Below are 19,423 nucleotides of genomic sequence, written 5' to 3' on the forward strand. Positions count from 1 at the left end.
TCTGCCGGGGTCTCAACCTCCTGCTAGGCAAACTTTTATGGGCCGCTGCCCGAACCGTCACCAGACGAGTATTGGCCACTCGCCGTGTGCTCCGTGCGCTTCGACGTCGAGCCCGTGCTGGACCGCACACCGCCGACCCACCTTTCCTCGTCCTTGACGATCTCCCAAACATCGACATATTTGAATTGTTTGTCGGCGTCGTCGAAGTAGACCCGCAAAGCCGACCTCAGAATGTTGGCTCCCGTGGCTCCGCTTTGGTAATGAGCCGCTTCATTCTTGTGGATGGCGCAGAATCGTTTGACCTCTCTGTCGACTCGGACAAAGTGAGCGCGGAGCATCTTATATGTGCGGCGGCGGGTCTTTTTCGGCTTAATCTCGTGGTAGGCCTCGGTGACCTTTTCCCAGAAGCACTTCCGGGGTTGTTGATTCCCGACGATGGGGATCGTACGAGACGCTGATCCAGGCGTTGTACACAGCCAGTGTTTCTTCGGAGTCGTACGGATGCCGGCCTAGATCCTCCTCCTCCTCGTCCGCCTCGACCTCCGCCCTGGAGCTTCCCCCGCCTCGGCCTTTTTCCGGAGTGGGTTGAACCGGATAATCATCCCAAATCTGGGATAATCCCTGCGAATACCACGGGGCGGAGGGACAGGCGTATGCATCAACATCAAAATTGGGTGGTTGGTACCCCCCGGCGTCGATGAACCCTGGGTGCCCGGCGTCGACGAACCGGAACCACCCAATGTGTTGTACATGCTCCCCCAGTCGCCGAACGCGTTGAGATCCCACCCGCCGGAGCCGCCACCGCCGGAGTTTCCATCGCCGGACATTTTGTGATGAGATGTTATATGAAAATTGGAGAGAAAATTGAGATGATTTGGGAAGAATAGATGTGTAACTGTATGTGAAATGAAGATGAATTAGGAGTATTTATAGAGTAAAAAAATAAAAATAAATAAATAAAAGGAAAAACGGCTATTAACGGTAATATTACCATTTCACATTTTTTATTTTTTATTTTTTTTATTTAATTCAAATTTTAAAAAAATGAATTATTGCGTCAGCGTGACGATGCCCACTCGCGGGATGGCGAGTGGGCGTCACGCATGGTCAGGGAGCTCGCCATGTCGCCTCGGCGCGTGGCAAGCCGTCTCGCGTTTCGTCGCGGCGGAACGGGATTGGTGATGGGCTGGGGACGAGACGGGGTGCGGCAACGCTTCACGCCGTCGTCCCGTCCCTGAGTGACGGGATACGGGCCACCTGCGTGACGCGTTGCGGGTGGCCTTAATGAGTTTTAATGGTGGACCATAAATTGATGTATATGGATAATAATTATTGGAGATCTTTATTACAAATATAAATGAAGACGGTATGTAAAACAATGAATTTGGCCATTGGTACGATTGCTGAATCGTTCAAACCTTAACACTTGAAATAAATTTGTAGTATTTTAAACATACAAACAATTTACAATATAATATCTAAGCGTGGTTGCAAGAATGAAACTAATAAATATAAACACGTATATAAGTAATTGGATAGAAGGAAAAGGATTAAGAATAACCATTCGATTGAATATAAAGTATGCCCTGATATTAATCCATAAATGAGCGAGAACTAATATTCTGCACCTACCATAAATAAATATACTACTCCCATTTATAAAATCATGATTGATAAAACATACCCGTAGAATCAATTATTTAAAGCTTGGAAACAATCACATCAATTTTCATATAATGGTGTATTTAAACAAAAAAAAACACTCCATCCGCCCAATAAAAATAGCACCTCTTGTTGAACAATGCAAATTTTAATATGCAATGATAAATTAATATCAAGAAGAAGAACACAAAAAAAATAGTCAAATTAGTTTAGTAGAATGTGGGATCCACATATGATTTAATTATTTAAAAATTTTCTTATTTAGAATTAATACTCCATCTGTCCCACTTTAGAAGTCTCAGTTTTCATTTTAGTCCGCACAGTTAGAATATTCCATAGATGATAGTTATAGTCAATTCCACTAACTTCATTCCACTCAAATTCTATTAATATAAAACTAATATATAAAAATAGGACTCACTCATATTCTAATATCTTTTTCCTCCAATTATGTTTGACATATCTTATAATCCGAATCAAACTTAATTGGAACTCCTAAAATGAGACAGATGAAGCATAATTTTATAGGACAATCCAAACTAATAACACTAGTATATATGTGGGATAATATGGGATAATGAAGTATATCAATTCATACCCAAATATTAAATTTTCTAACAATTTTCATTTTTCAGCATGATCTGACATTATAGTTTTACTCAAAAATTCGCCTGGAACATACACGCAACTTCAATATTCAGATGTTACCACAATACAACACTCCCCTCTGTCTGCAACAACAACAAAAAATAAAAAAGTAAAAAATTATGTTTCACTTTATTATTTCAGCATGTCTACAATAAATTATTACACTTACATTTGTTACAAAATTAATATTTTATTATAAAAGTGAAACATATTTTCAGTAAGTTTTTTTCATCCAAGAGTAAAACAATTTGTTGAATCCGCACTGAGTCAAAATGAGACTTTATATAGTGAACGGGTTAAGTTTATTTGACACTAATTAACAATTTCTAAAGCCCTAATCTCTTCATATTCCGAATTCAAATCGTAATTAAGCAATCTTATCTAATCAATCTCCAGAAAAAATATTAACCCAATTGTTAAAGCATCCGCATCAGCGTCTCGATGCGGGCTCGATCTCGTCCCGGCGAGACAAAACCGCATCGAGACGCCGATGTGGAGGGTCCGTCTCGTTGCTTAGCCCGGGGGAAGGGGGTGGCGGGCTGTCTCGCCACGCGCCAGCGCCACGTGGTGAGCGCTGGCGCGAGGTGTGACGCCCACTAGCCGGCAGGCGAGTGAGAGTCGTCATGCTGACGCAATAAATACTTTTTTTTAAAAATCAATTTTCCAATTTTTTTTTACAAATTTAAACATTTTTAACGTTAATATTACAGTTTCAAATGGTAATATTTAATTTTTTTATTATTTTTTTTAATTCTACAAATACTCCTATTAACCTCTTTCATTTTACATGCAAACACACTATCTCTCATCTTTTTTTCTTCTCATCACTATCATATCATCTCTCTTTCCTCTCCAATTCTTCTCCCAAATTTAATCCATTCATGAATCCATTTGAGCAAATGCGTCGAATAATGGAAGAATCGCTAGAAGAAGATCGACTTAGGGAGGAGGAGGAAGCCGCGGCGCGTCAAAATCGACCCCGGAAATACATCCATCGTGACCGGGAGGAAGCCGCCGCAAGGTTGGTACGAGATTATTTTTGTGAGAACCCGGTATGGGGAGATACCTACTTCCGTCGCCGTTTCCACATGCGGCGGGAGCTATTTATGCATATCGCAAATACATTGGCGGCCCGGGAAGAGTACTTCCAAGAAGGGTTCGACGCTACTGGCCGTCCCAGTCTCACGACGCTCCAGAAATGTACTGCAGCAATCTGTCAGCTTGTTCGACGAGTACCTGCACATTGGGGAAAGCATTGGGAGACTGTGTTTGGTGAACTTCTGCAAAGGCATCCGGGCAGCCTTCACCGACGAATTTCTCCGGAAGCCAAGCACCACAGATTGTTAGTTTCTGCTCCGACTTCACGAACAAGTGCACGGATTCCCCAGGATGCTTGGCAGTGTCGATTGCATGCATTGGCAATGGAAGAATTGCCCTGTGGCGTGGAGGGGATCATACACGAGCGGCCACAAAGGCACCCACCCCACCATTATGCTCGAGGTCGTTGCCTACTACCGGCTATAGATTTGACATGCGTTTTTTGGGGTCCCTGGATCAAACAACGACATCAACGTGCTCAACCAATCCGACCTCTTCACTGAAGTTTTGAATGGTAAAGCTTTGGCCATCAACTTCACCGCTAACAACCGCCAGTTTAAAATGAGGTACTATCTTGCCGACAACATCTATCCGTAGAGGCCAACCTTCGTGAAGACGTTTAACAGGCCGATAGACGACAAACAGGCTCTTTTTGCGCAGAAGCAAGCGGCTGCTCGCAAGGATGTGGAGAGAGCGTTCGGGGTTCTACAAGCTCGATTCCACATTATCAAATCTCCGGCTCGTACGTGGTTTATGGAGAATATGGTCGACATCATGCATACGTGCATAATCTTGCACCACATGATTGTCGCTGACGAAGGACTTGAGGCGGGAAATTGGTTCGACCCTGAAACCCCGGGAAGCTCTTCCGCAAGTAGTCCACCTCGCAGTGGAGTGCATGTGTTCGGGCAAGGACACGTGATTCTATGGCTCACGCCCAATTCCAGGAGGATCTAATGGAGCACATTTGGGCAAAATTTGTCAACCGTTAGACGATCACTGCATCACTTTCCATGATTATGCGGATTTCAATAAATTGTAATATTATGATTTCAATTATGTATTTTTTGTATTTTTGGATTATGTAATTTTCGTGATTTTTAATGATTTTATGAATTATTAGTATTAATTTAATATTTTAATGAAATATTAATTGAATTTGTTGAAAATAAAAATAAAAAATGAAATTGAATGAATAGTTAAGGGATGAGATGGTTAAGAAATGGAGGGATGCATGTGTTGTCTCTTAATTAAGAGATGAGGTAAAAAGTGTAGTGGGGCCCGTAAATAGTTAAAGAATGAAACGGTTAAGAGAGTATACCGAGACATGTGGATGGCCTAATACCTATATTGTGATACTAATTACACAGTATCACGTCAAATTACTAAAAAGAAAAACGTTAATTGTGCAACTCGAGATTTTAATGATATGAATTAGATGAAAGTTGGTGAGATGGTGACATAAACGTAATAAAATTAGTATAAACCTGTCTCACCTACTTTGTGAAGACTTTGCTTCCATCCATAGAATACTTCTCCTACTAGTAAAATACTTTCTTCAGTTTCAAGATTATTCAAACTTCATTGAACTTACTTTTAATCATTTCACGAATCTCAATATCATAACTCTATTCATTCAATAAATCTGTACTTATACATATAATAAATCTATACTAAATTGGATTAATCATGTGAATAAATTAATTTTTAAAGTAAATTTCTTTCATACTTTGTTAATTAAGTTGTAGTCCTTTTACAATATCCCAAACTATTTTAATCATTTCATTTTTAGGCAGTAATAAATCCTTTTACATAAGATTATAGTACTACTACTACTACTTTTAAATTTATTCTATTTCATGGAGTAGTTTATTTCTTTTCAACTATTTACTTTATTGAACTCTCCTACTTTATTGAACTATTTCTTTCTGACTATATTTTTTCTCTACTTTTAAATTACATGCCTAAAAGTACTAATGGAGCAATATGCAATTAAAATTAGGACAATTAGTCACTAAAATAATAATTTTTTGATAAAATTTGATCGTATTTTTTTATAAATATAAAATTTGGTTCTAAAATCCTTGAATTTGGGGTTTATGGTAATTCCCAAATTAAAAACAAACTCGGGAGAAATTGATTATAAAACATAAGTTTTTTTATTTTGCGACTAAATTTAAATTTCAAGTAGAATTTAAAATTTTCCCTATTTTAAGGATTAATAATTATGTAAAAAAAGATAGTGCTACATTTCAATTAAAAAAAAAACTCTAAAAAAAAACTCCTGAAAAAGAAAAAGGGAACCCAATTCATAAATGTAAAGTCATTAATATCTGTGTAGGCTGGCGTGCGCCGCGCCAGCGCTGGTAAGGCGGTGGGCCCTGTCGGCCCACAGCCATCAAATACATTCTCCTAAGGCTAAGCCCCATCCTTACTCGGTGTCCTTATTTATTCTCCTTTTTTTTGGTGTGTATTTATTCTCTTTTTTTGATAAGCAATAGTCATTCATAAAACATGCATGGTATTGGAAAGTACGCTCTATATGTATAAGTAGAATATACTGTAAAAAGAATAAGTTGCTTCCCAAAAAAAATACTGTAATAATTAAGACTGCATTTAAATCAATACTCCATATAAAATGAAGTCAAACCAGAATATTGAGAGGCCTGCTATTGTGGGTGTGGTTGTTGAAACTTTCTTAATTGAGACAATGGAACTAAATTTATTTTATGGATAAGTGACGGAAAAGATTGACGCCGTCCGCTTTGGTGAAAGTTCGTTCCATGGAGTTGGTGAGCCGCACTATTGAGATAATTGGTCATGTTAATATCACCTACCGAATAACCAAGTCAAATAAATTATTATATGTCATCAATGTGAAATATTAATTTTATTTGTACTTATAGTAGTACTATAATGTGATCAAGATAATAGTACGTACTAATATTAAAGTCAAGTGTGCATTTGAATATCCTGTAACTTGTAGGTAAGCTATTTCAACCTATGGGCATTATATTGATAATAGTGGTGAAAATGGAGGAAGATGTTGCTATAGATGAGTCATAAGGGAAGCAAAATTTTCGATTATTAGGGTCGAAGAAAAGAAGTCAAAAAGGAGAAGTTAGTTAACAACAATAAAACGGTATATTCCTATAGAAAATGAGTGTATTTTTCAATTTTAGCATCTATGTCATGTATTCTTTTTAGCTTTACTATAATTCATGATTCATTTTGTCTAAAAGAAAATACTAATAATTTGATCCGTCATAAATTGGACTTGGACTATTTATTTGAACACAGCAGCAACCAAATTGGACTATTTATTTGAACACAGCAGCAACCAAAATAAATAAATAAACAAATAAATAAGGGACATGCCATTCATCTCTATTCAAAATTTAATTGGTTTTTGGATGAATTCGAAATATAATTATTCTTGGATGAATTTAGAATATAAATTGATTACATAGCCATTTCATGTGTCTAATAAGTGGAAGATATATATATAATGCAGGCCCAAACATTCATTGTCTAATAGGTGGGAGGAAATCGGGTATCTAGGCTAGTTTGCCTTTAAGATTACGTAAATGTACTCATTTTGTTATCTATTTCATAAATGGGAAAAACGCCAACCGCATTGGCGTTTCTATAATCTCGTCGTATTTTAGCTGTATTTTCGCCAAATACAGCGACGTAAAAAACGCCAACTTAATTGGCGTGTTACAAGAAAAACGCCAACTGTGTTAGCGTGTTTAATTTTAAACACGCCAATGTAGTTGGCGTGTTAATTTTAAAAACGCCAATATAGTTGGCGTGTTAATCTAAAAAACGCCATTTCGAATGGCGTGTTTAACATAAATACGCCACCCTAGTCGGCGTGTTTCTGTTGAACCATATACCAATCAGATCTCCCCCAACATCGCGAACCCTGAACACTTTCCCTCCCCAAAATGCGAAAACCCTTCCCAAGGCTGAAAAACCTTTCGCTCGGGTCGACCCGGTGGTGGATTTGAGCGTGGAGATTTCGATTTTGGCTCATTCTTCCAAACATTAGTCCTTCTAATCGGTTAGTATATCAAATTTTAGACTCATTCTTCTAAACATTAGTCTTCCTATATTTGATGGATTGTTGAGATAATATATATTGTAGTGTTATTAATATAATAGTTTGACCAATTGTTATGGGCACACTAATATTTTGATGGATTATTATGATAGTATATATTTTAATAGAAATATTTTGACCAATTGTTATGCTAATATGTGTTGTAGTATATCTAATTTTGTTACCAATATTTAATGGATTGTTATGATAATATATATTGTAGTGTATTTAATAGAAATATTTTGTCAAATTTTTGGGTCACTCTACATAATGATGAATGTAAAAATAATACATATTTATTTGTGTTTTACATTATTGCAGATAGTATGACGTGGTGTGTCAATTTATATTGGGGTGGAAAGATAATTCCCGGAGCAGTTATTTCGTATGATTCTCCTTTTGCTAAAGGATTCAATATGTTGGATGAAACAATTTCGTACGATGAACTTGTGGAAAAAATTTGTGAAAGGATGGGGATAAGCATATTTGAAAACAAAATTCAAATAATATGGAAACGTACTATATGCTTTGGATCCGGAGTCACGTTTATAGGTGTTCAACTAGAAGAAGTATGCATGCAACTAATGTTTAGTGAGAGTATGGTTATTGGAGGTGTAATTGAATTATATGTTGAGTATTCGGCAATTACTCAACATCATAGTCATCATGGCATAAGTTATGATGTTGGTACGTCTACGAGAGCCCAAGAACCATATTTTGCTGCAACACAAGATTTTGATGTTGGTACGTCTACGAGAGCCCAAGAACCATATTTTGCTGTAACACAAGATTTTGATGTTGGTACGTCTACGAGAGCCCAAGAACCATATTTTGCTGCAACACAAGATTTTGAAGCTGGAGGCGTGCATTTAGGGGAACGTGACAATTGTGATGTGGTTGAGGACATAATAGGTCCTGATAAAGCCGACTTTCTTGATCCACAATCACCTTATTATTCTGAAGATTCCGACACGGTTAGTACAGACTCAGATGGTGATCCGTCGGATGATGAACAATTTGTTGCTTCAAGACCATCCATTCCACTTGGTGATCCACAATTTGGAGAAACAGCAGTTGGAGAAACATCAGTTGGTGGAAGGGCAGTTGGAGGAAGAGTAGTTCCACAGTTCCCGCAACGTGAAACCAATTCATATATTCTTCCGTTGCAACAGGCTCAGTACTGTCCTCCAGATCAGTCCATATCGTAAAGTGTCTGTTGTCCCACTCCTGTATATAATTGGCGTGCCATTGAACCCAATTCCGACCAGATTTTCCACGGCGATCTTGTTTCAAAAAATCAGAACCGTGGAACCGGGGGAGATCCGGGATATACGGTTGGACAATCCCGAATTGGCGCAACACTCGGTGTGGCAGGTGTGGCTAAGCCAGATTCCAACAAATAAGCGTTGTTATCGACATCCATATAGGACGACCGACATCACAACTTTCCGGCAACTCTCGGTGGAGATAAGGCCTCCAAATAAACTACATGTGATACAAATTTTTCAAAATAATTTCAATAAAAACAAAAAACAAAAAACAATTTATAAGTATATGAAGTACCTGATTAGGATGCATCATGGAGAACTGATCTCGGAAATTTTCAATACAATGTCCGGATGCTTTTACATATGACGCCGGACCATTCCATCTAAAAAATTTAAATTATGAGCGAAAAACACGAAGATTGATGAACATTAAGCTTAAAAATGAATTAGTGAACAACTTACGCGCTTGCACATGGTAGATAGTCTGTATGCACGAGATCTAGCATCCCCGGTCTAATATTTGAGATTCTCTCCCAAGCCCAAAGCTGTAATAGAGTTAAGGCTCCCCCTACATCCGTCCTCTTAGCAACGGCCACTTCACACAAATTGTGGTACAAGCAAGCAAGCGTCGCACCACCCCAGCTATATGTAGAACACCATTCTATATCCATGAAAAAGTGTAGGTAGAAGAACGGAATTTTATTTCCGGAGCCGTTGGGGATCATCAGAGCACCAAGTAATAGCAGACAATAGATACGAGCCCGCTGAGCATATATGTTGTGTTCGTGGTCACCAGACAGCTCAATCCTTAATTGACGCGATAAGCTTGTCTGCTTAAAAGCCATTTCCTTCAACTCGGATGCGTCCGGTATGAATCCTAGAAAATCCAAACACCTGTCCTTCCAATATCCCGCTTCCGTCGGGGGGATGTAATCTGTCAGTGCCTCTCCATCAACTTTCAGTCCCCATAAGACCTCCACGTCTTCCAGTGTCACAGTCGCTTCACCGACTGGAAAGTGAAACGTGTGAGTCTCTGGCCTCCAACGTTCAATCAAAGCTGTGATAAGATGGTGGTCAATGTCTTTTGGTTTACCACACCTTAATATACCCTCAAACCCTATCTGGTCCACTATTGCCAAGACATATTGATGGATGGGAACATCCCAAATTATTCTTTCATATCGTCGGCAGCGTACATATTCGGATGGAACTCCTGCCCATATGTTGTTAGAGACGTGTTGTCTCTGAAAATATAATACAGATGGATCCGCAGGACCACATGCAAGCCGGCGACGAGAGGTTGAAGATGATGCCATAATTTACCTACACAACATTCATAATCCAAATTCAACAATAACCAACCATAAACCATTTCAATAATTAGATACAATTTAATCCAATATCACAAAATTGAACACCAACATCAAATAATTCACCTACACAACATTGCACATTCAAAATCATAATCCAATTCACCTACACAAAATTAACAATTTAAATTAACAATTCGTCCAACCTAACAATTTCAATTTACCCAATTTCAATTTTGCCTAACCTAACAATTTCAATTTGTCCAATTTCAATTTGACAAACCTAACAATATAAACAAATTTAACAATTCAAACTAATCAACATACATCAACCAAAACCCACATAGACCAAAACAATTTGCCCAATTTTTTAGCTATAACAACCCTAAGGTTTAGGTTTATAATCAAATTTATACACAAATTCACTTAAACCCAAACTATCCAACATAATAATCAACAATAATGTCATTCAACCAATCCAAAATGCATAATATTTCTACTCAATTCACAACCCATTACAAACCATAGCTAACTACCCACCACTTACTCTAATAATGTAAAAGGTAAGCATACTAACCGAAGAAAATAGATGAATTTGGGGAAGAATAGCACCGATTGATTAATGTAGGCCGAATCACGGAGAGGAGGGCGATTTCGCGGAGAGGAGGCGCGCAGCTTGGAGAAATCGCGAAGTGTGTGTATTGTGAGATTTTCGCGATTTGGGGGAGGCACGGATGGTATATCAGCCTGTGAAAACACGCCACTTAGGTTGGCGTTTTTTGCGACTAGCTGAACACGCCACTCAGGTTGGCGTTTTTCGCAGAACAAGTAAACACGCCACTCAGGTTGGCGTTTTTCGTGACATCAGTAAACACGCTACTCGTGTTTGCGTCTTTGCTTAAACACGCCAATCTGTTCGGCGTTTCTACAACAATACACACGCCAATTACAAAGGCGTTTTTTCAGGAATACACGCCAACCAAGTTGGCGTTTTTCAACATAATTGCAATTGGAGAGAATACGCCCAAAATACGACACAAGTATAAAACGCCACCTACGTTGGCGTCTTTACGTGTAAACACGCCATTACTATTGGCGTTTTTACTTAAAGACACGCCAATTGCATTGGCGTTTTTCCCATATGTGGAATAAATAACAAAATGGGTACATTTACGTTATCTTTAATGTAAACTGCCCCAGAAACCCGATTTTCTCAATAGGTGGCATATAATTTAATGCGGGCCCAAACCACTCTTAGTTGTAAGAGCATCCGCAATGGGGCGGACGATAGGCCGCCTGATGTCTCGTGCGCGCCATCGTCCGCCCACTGTGGGTGCGCGGACGATGCCTCGGGCATCGTCCGCGCCCTATAGATCGTCCGCCCATTTTAGGCGACGCGGACAATGCAACGCATTTTCATTTTTTCGAATTTTTGTCTATTTAAACCTCGTTTGGCCCGATGATGAAGGTGGATCTAGCTCCAGCACGGCGTCCGCGCCCCACGCGCGAGGATTATCGACTGGCTTCAATGAGGTTCTGTCTAGACAGGCCTCAATGCGCAACCAACAAGACCATGCTTAACTCATGAACGACATGGTTGAAGAAGTTTGGGCCCGTAACCGTCGTCGTTGAGAATGCGTATTTTTTTAATTCGTATTGTAATGTATTAATTTTAAATGAAATGAAGCTTTTTTTTCCAATTTTTGTAGTTATTTAAATATTTAAATAAAGAAAATGCTTAGGGCGGCTTATAGGGCGTCCCACTACAGGTGGAAAGGTAGGAGGATAAAATGCTGACGTGGCGGTGCATATGGCGGGCTTTAGGGCGTCGCTTATGACGCTCCATTGCTAATGCTCTAAATGAAAGCTAATTTTTCAGTGTTGGTGCAGCATCAGCAATAGAAGTTGTAATAGATAAAGGAGTAATGAGAGAAAATAAATTAATAAATCACAAATATACTAAAAATACATATAGTGATTATTCGGTTTGTTAGACAAAATAATTATGAGATGTAGTGGTATATGATTGAGTTATATAATTATTTTAGTTGCAAAAATGATTATAATTACTTATTATATAATTATTTTTTTATAATTTAATTTGAGATTCAATTTTATAAACTATATATATACAATACATATTAAATTATAATATATAATCTTGTAAATTGAAAGCGCACACGTGTATGTCGACAGAAGCAACGATGCTATAATAAATTAGTTCTATTATCTTTGCGACGAGGCATCACTGACACCAAACGATTCGAATTTCAAAAATCCTACAATTGCAATATCATTAAATTCTATCTTGAATGCTGCGGCTTTTTTTTTTTGCCTTTTTTTCTTTCGTTTTCATGCTGCGTTTGCAAATCGCAATTGCATTAAATTCTACAGCTACAGGATTGCATCAACATTCAATTCTATTGGTTGATTGAAATGTATCTTTATTAGAGCATCCACATCCGTGCTCTTGCCGAGTATGGATGTGGATCCGACTCCACTTTTTCTGCCTGCTCTTAGACAAGAGCACAACACCAACATTCGTGCTCTTCCGCAAGGACGAGCACAAGAGTCCCACCATTCCATTATTCAATTTAAATAAAAACATTTCCACAAAATTAAAATACATTAAAAATATCCAGAATAATATTACAAATTACAACAAAAATTAAAAATTACATAATTAAATTCCTAAAAAATAAAAATTGCATAATTAAAATACTAAAAAATAAAAATTACATACTTACAATCTGTTTGAGGAGGGGCCAAATATTGCATAAAAATTAAAAAAAAATTGCATAATTCTAAATTCCTTAAAATTACTTACTTAAAATTCCACTACAATACGGGTTTGAGGAGGGGCCGAATATTCCGTTTCCGGACTAGGAAACGGTTGTGAACCGAACCAATCGGGGTTCCAACCGTGGGAGCCGGGGGTGATCGCCGTGTCCGGACATTGTTTTGTTGTAAGAGTAAGAGTGAAAGAAAGATTGAGAATTGAGAATGGAAATGAGAGAATTTAGATGAGAATTGTGTAGTACGGTGTGATTTTTTGGTGTGGAAGTGAGAGTATTTATAGATGAAAATGTGTATTTTTAGGGAAAAAAATTAAAAAATAAATTAAAAGTGGCTAGAAAACGGGTATTTTTGGGAAGTGAGAAAATAATTTTTTTATTTTTAATCAGATTTTTTAATTAAAATCCGATGCATCGAGCAGCGCCGTGCTCGCTGGCACTGACGTGCTCGATGCATCGAGCAGCGCCGTGCCAGCGGCAAGAGCGCAGCGGCGGGCAGCTCATCCGCGCCGCTGGCACGGACGGACGAGCTTGTGCTCGCCGATGTGGATGCTCTTATGCTCTTACTTGAGTATTTAACTAAAATAATACTCCATCAAATAATCCATCCATTTTTTACCATTTTAATTCGTCCATCAATACAAGTCTCATTTGTTTTTTTACCATTTTTTGTAATGGACTACATTCTACTAACTTTATTCCACTCATATTTCATTATAAAAAATAATATATTCCATTAACATTTTCTTAACTAAATTTTATAACATTTCTTAAAATTCGTGTCCAGTTAAATGTGTCATTGTCAAATTCAAAAAGAAAAAATATTTATTTATTAACAAAATCATTCAATTACAAAGAGGGTATTTATTTTGAATTATACGACATAATTGTAAAATAATACTTTGTGTATAATGTGGCTCATGATGGAAAGTTTTGGTCAAACTTTTATTTTGTAATTAAGAAAGGGAATATTGTTATTAGATCAAGATTAATAAGATAATTTCCATTTTAACAATAAATGTTCCTTATTGTTATTGCAATTTGCAACTAAGGAAAATAACTCTTTAAGGAGTACTAATTATTTTGTTTTCTCATGGATCCCAAAGTGCCAAGCTAGGAATTAAGCACAAGAAACATAAAATAAATTTGTGACATCTTTAACGGATTGTAGCATTTTTGTTGGGCTTTAACATTGTAATGGTCTTTAAGACCCGTGAGACTCTTATTTCTGCTTTAAGTTGCAGCTGGCCCGGCCCGTTGCAAAATTTTCTCTTTCGAAGATATGAAATCCAGTCAATCCAGTTAATTACGTCCTAGTTTCATAAAAATAAAATGTTCATATTAATCAAATCAAAACAATGACACTCATTGGTTAGAAAACCTAACAGAGTCGAAAGAAATTAAAATAAAACTAAAAAGTTAATATTAATTCTGGAAAACATAAATTATCTTATTCGCCATCTAAACGATGTCAGATGATCAAATAGTCCACTTTGCAAGTACCATGCGAATCTCGCGCCATTCTAACACCGTTTTCTGTTCAGGCATTAGTGTCAACAGTGATGCGTATGCCATCCACTCGACCTGCGTCAAACAGTTTCACCACTAGAGAGCTATACATACATACATACATACATGTTTTGTGGTGTGTGTATCTTTGATTAAGTCATAGTACTTGTATAACAAAAATTACATTTCCTAAAAATGAATCAAGATTTGAAAACAATAGGTGGTGTCTGAACTTTGAATATAGAGAAAGCGGTGGTGTCATTAAGAAATTAATACTGTATAAAAGTTCAATCATACCTCTCAGTCTCTGTGGTTTTGGACCCTTTCCCTTGCTACAGTTACAGAAGAAAATTTGGCATCGGAATTTAAAACTGATACATTCATTAAAACCAAAGCAGTTGCGCAAATTCAGAAATCAGAAAACGACAACACCAATTTAAATCTCATAAAACAACTTCTGAAAGCGGTCCATATGCTGCGTATGCAGCGTGATCGCAACGAACAAGCTGCCGTCGTTATCAGGATTGGGCAGCAGATAGCTCTTCCCTTCAAATGGCGCCGCCCATGGCCCCATATACACCGCCTTCCCCCACCCGAAATCGGGCTCGTAAACGGGCAGCCTGACCCAGCTGATGACCCACAGATTGGGGCACCTGAAGCTGTGCGCCCCCTGCGCCAGCTTGCTTATATCCTCCTGCTGCTCCAAGAAATCCAGCGACGACTTCAGGTACTCCTCGTCCAGCCTCATGATCGAGTCTCCTACTCTCCTCACCGCGTACGACAGCGAGTTCGTCTCGATCTCCCCGCACGTCGCGATGGGCGTGGCGAAGAAGATCGCGTTCCCGAAGTACCCCTTCGGCAGCCCCAGCTTCGCCCGCCCGTCGAAGGGGATGTGGAGCTTCGTCTCCTGCTCCGCGGGGAGCCCCCGGGCCGCGCACACGCACCGCCAGATGTGGCCCGCCAGGACCTCGAACGTGCTCCACGGCCTCTCCGACTCGTCCGCGGGCCTGCACTTGGCTTTCAGGGCTGTGAGCTGCTCCCGGGTCACCTTGTACTTGGAGTAGGCGATCTCGGTGTGCTCGAGCGGGACTGGGAGGGTGGGAGGGGGCTGGTACTCCGAGTGCCTGAATTTCGGCTGAGGGGGGTTCCGGGCAGAGAGGGAGCTGCGGTCGAAGACGGGCGGGGGTGACGGGGCGGTGGCGCCACGGGCAAAGTGTGCCCATGTGTTGATGAAGTGGAGGGCGGAGACGCCGTCGGATAAGTGGTGCTCGTTTGCGACTCCTAAGCCGACGCCACCGCATTTGAAGCGGGTCAGCTGGGCCAAAAACAGTCCTCGTTAGCATAATCGGATGAAATTATTAATCGTTTAATAGATAAATCAGAATTTGATCAAAGTTCAAGTTACCATTTTTTTTTCCTATGCAATAAAGTACTACTTCATCCATCCATCCACTAGTAAATCTTTCATTTGTTTTGACTACTTTTAGTAATGTACGTCCACCCATGTTTCATTACAAAAATAATAGTATAAAAAAATAGAATCTATGTCAGATCAGATGTGGACTTGTAAGTGGGAGTAGTAATTAATGAGTTTGGTAATATAGTCCATATAAATGCAAAACGCTAATATTAAATTAAATGATTCTCTTTATGTGGCTACGGAGTGTGTTTGATATGGGATTTGAATACTACTACAACTATGTTTAGGAATAGAAAAGTCAAGTTGTTGGATTTTGAATATAGTAGTATGAAATTGGCAAAGACATCTTGGGTTTGATTGGCCAAACACAAACAAAAGATGATCAAGACTAAAATTGTTGCCTAGTAGTAGTAGCAAAAGCAATTATTGTCCTGATCATTTCAAAAATATGCCCCCACTACTTTTTCTGCATCTTCTATCGTTAATATACCCGAAGTCCGAAGACACAAAATGCTACGTACCAAACGACAAAAACAGTATTCAATTCAATCATTCTTTGAAAGTAAAACTCGGAATTAAACTGAAACATAACGACAATTAAATCAGAGATTAGAGGAACCTGAAAAAGCATGAGCGGATAGGTGGAAATTCCCTTGGCGTAATCGACTTTGGGGATAAGGTTGAGATCGGGGCGGGGGGCGAAGTCGCCCAGCTCCTCCAACGCGCCGTCGCTCTCCGCCTCCACCAGCAGCACTCCCTCGCCGTTGCAGTCGATCTCCAGGCGGTTATTCTCGTTCAGCTTCAGCCGCCCAGCGTAAGGGTAGAACACAACTAGGGCGCCGCCGAGCGCCTCCTTCAGCGCCGCCGCGTCGAAGAAGTTGGCCGAGCCGTCGTGGGGGTAGAAATGCACGCTGAGCGTGTGGTAATTGGCCGGCGATAGCAAGTCCAGATTGGACAGCCACACGCTGCCGCCCGGCGTCTCCGCCGCCGGCCGCACCATTGTCGAGTCTGTGATATCGATCTTCATTCTTTAGAGAGAGAGAGGGAGAGAGGGGAGAGGGAGGAGGTGATAAAATTTGAGTGGGGAGACTAATAAAATAGTAGTGGTGTTGTTGGAGGCTTCCTTTATTGATGATGTTATTTATCATATACTCCCACATTTTTTGGATCTATTTATGTTTCAACTAACACATACACTAGGTACATTTTGCTTCAAAATTGGCGTGAGATTTTCTCACATCTTAATTTATTCATGTTTGATTTTATAGGGATTTTATTAAATCGTTGTCTTACAATTTACTCCATGCGAGAGTCTATGCATATAACACTAACACCTATTGATTTGAAATAATACAACAAACATTATATGAAACCATGTTAATAAATGTTGGTTTCTATTTACGAAATAGTGGAGTACATAAGTTTACGGGTAGGTGTGTGTGTTAGTTTGGTGCAATATTTGATGTTTGGTTCCTCAAATGGGGTGATTTGTGATTTGTTGGAAGTCTTAATCACTTTATTCAAAATGCATATATAAATTAAAAATCTCTAGATTGGGGTTGACGGAGGGTGTTCAATGAAAAAGTCTCCGGAATAGTAAATCAATATCAAGCTTGATTTAATTCATGAAGTTACCCAGAGCTTAAAATTTATTGCTTTTATAGTAAAATTAGGGCAAAAATTGGACACTTGTGCGAATGTAATACTCCACCTATTAATTTTGAAACTTAAAATGCACAATAATCATCTCAGAATACAATTCGAAACTACCACTTCATATTTTATTTACGAAATATGAATGTTTTTGCTTCACTTTAGTTGAAAATTCATCTAACTCCTAATTTTGTATAAACTGCTAGCTCTATGTCCACCTAACACATGCACGTGTTGAATCTTCCTAAACCTGCCAGTCGTATTTTAATTTTTTACACCTTCTTTAGGGGATAATGTTGAATTGACATAAGCGGCTAATATTCTCTCGATCGAATTAAAGTCCATAATTGCTGAAATACAATCAACACGTAATTACTCTATATGTTTAAATTGTAAATTTATTTTCATCATCTATCTCTTTTGTGTTGTAAAAATTGCCAAAAAGGTTTTCACTGCTTACGTGTTGATTGTATTTCAACACTTTACCAATTACTCTGTTTTGTCAAATTGCCAAAAAGGTTTTCCACATAATTTTATCATTTAAATTATTTAAACGACACAAATTTTACTGCATAATTAAAAAAGTAAGAGAGAATAATTGGTAACGTAAAAGAAAGAAAAGAAAAAAGATAAAGTAAGAAACAATAAATAAATAAATAAATAGTGTTAGTGGATTATAGATTCACTACCTAAAATAAAATGTTTAGAAAATTTTTACTTTTAAGGACGACCCAAAATGAAAATGGTTTGTAATTTTAAGGGATGAAGATATTAGTAATTATTCCATTCGTCCTATAATAAAAGTCACATTTTGTCATTTAGGTCCGTCCCACAATAAGGTCGCATTTCACATTTTTTTACCATAAATAGTAAGTATGTCTCACCTTCCACTAACTCACTTACGCTCACATTTTATTAGTATAAAATTAATATAAAAAAATGGTCTCATATTCCACTGACTTTCCGACTCATATTCTTTACTTTTCTTAAAACGCATGCCTACAATAAGTGTAACTCCTATTGTTAGACGGGGAAGTAATACAATAGCCCCTTTTCAGCTTCAAAAAATAAATCCTCTATGGAATATTATTAGGGGTGGGAATACGGATATCGGGTATTGGGTTTATCCCCGTACCTGACCTGATACCCACCGTATATTGGGTATCCAATATCCACTTTTATGGGATTGGGTATGAAAATTTAAGATAATTCGGGTCTTGGGTAGCCTGAATGGGTATCGGGAATTACCCGAATACCCAATTTATTATTTTAAGTATTTTTATAAATTAGGTTTAGTCATTTCGTGCTTCAAGAGCCGGGCTAATTTATTTACTAATTATAACTTTCTCTAATCTTATATTATAAATAAGTCAGTCTCACTTACTATGGGTCACTGCTTCTACATTTTAATTAATTGTGTAACTTTTACTGTTTTAATTACACAACCAATCATCATAAAAATAATCGTGTATTTTAAAATAAAAGTGACCCATTTTTTATACTAGTTTTATACTACAAAATAAATGCAACATTAAAGATATTAGTCTATTTAAATATTTTCTATAGTTATATAAATATAATTATAATTATAATTTTTTTTATTAGTTATTAACACATGTAAAGAGGCGGGTATTTGAGTACCCGATCTGTCGGGTTTGGATACCCGGGACGGGTATTGGATTATCCGAAAATATATCTGGTCGAGTATTGGGTGGACATTTTAGATGATTTTCAGGTTTGGGTACCCGATTTTTTCGGATCGGGTATCCACGGATACCCGTATTCCTACCCCTAAATATTATATATCGGTGTAGTATACTTTCAGTTGAGATATGATTATCCAAGTCAGAAAATTACTTAGTAATTAGCAAAAATAGTAATATGATCAATGTAGAATTAATTTATAGTATTATTATAAAGTAGTTCCATATCTGAGATTGTTAGTGTTCCACCTA

General features: G+C 38.1%; 1 protein-coding gene across 1 annotated transcript; it reads right to left on the reverse strand.

Annotated features, from left to right (window-relative positions):
- Positions 1–14,636: 14,636 nt before the first annotated feature.
- Positions 14,637–17,038, reverse strand: LOC121753299 (rosmarinate synthase-like). The gene is made up of 2 exons (XM_042148552.1): positions 16,435–17,038; positions 14,637–15,710 (listed from the first exon to the last, which is right to left on the reverse strand). Exons 1-2 carry the CDS (start codon positions 16,840–16,842, stop codon positions 14,832–14,834), a joined length of 1,287 nt encoding a protein of 428 aa, XP_042004486.1. The 5' UTR covers positions 16,843–17,038; the 3' UTR covers positions 14,637–14,831.
- Between the last annotated feature and the right edge of the window lie 2,385 nt (positions 17,039–19,423).

The sequence above is a fragment of the Salvia splendens genome, chromosome 10, assembly GCF_004379255.2.
Source record: "Salvia splendens isolate huo1 chromosome 10, SspV2, whole genome shotgun sequence".
NCBI classification, from domain to species: domain Eukaryota; kingdom Viridiplantae; phylum Streptophyta; class Magnoliopsida; order Lamiales; family Lamiaceae; genus Salvia; species Salvia splendens.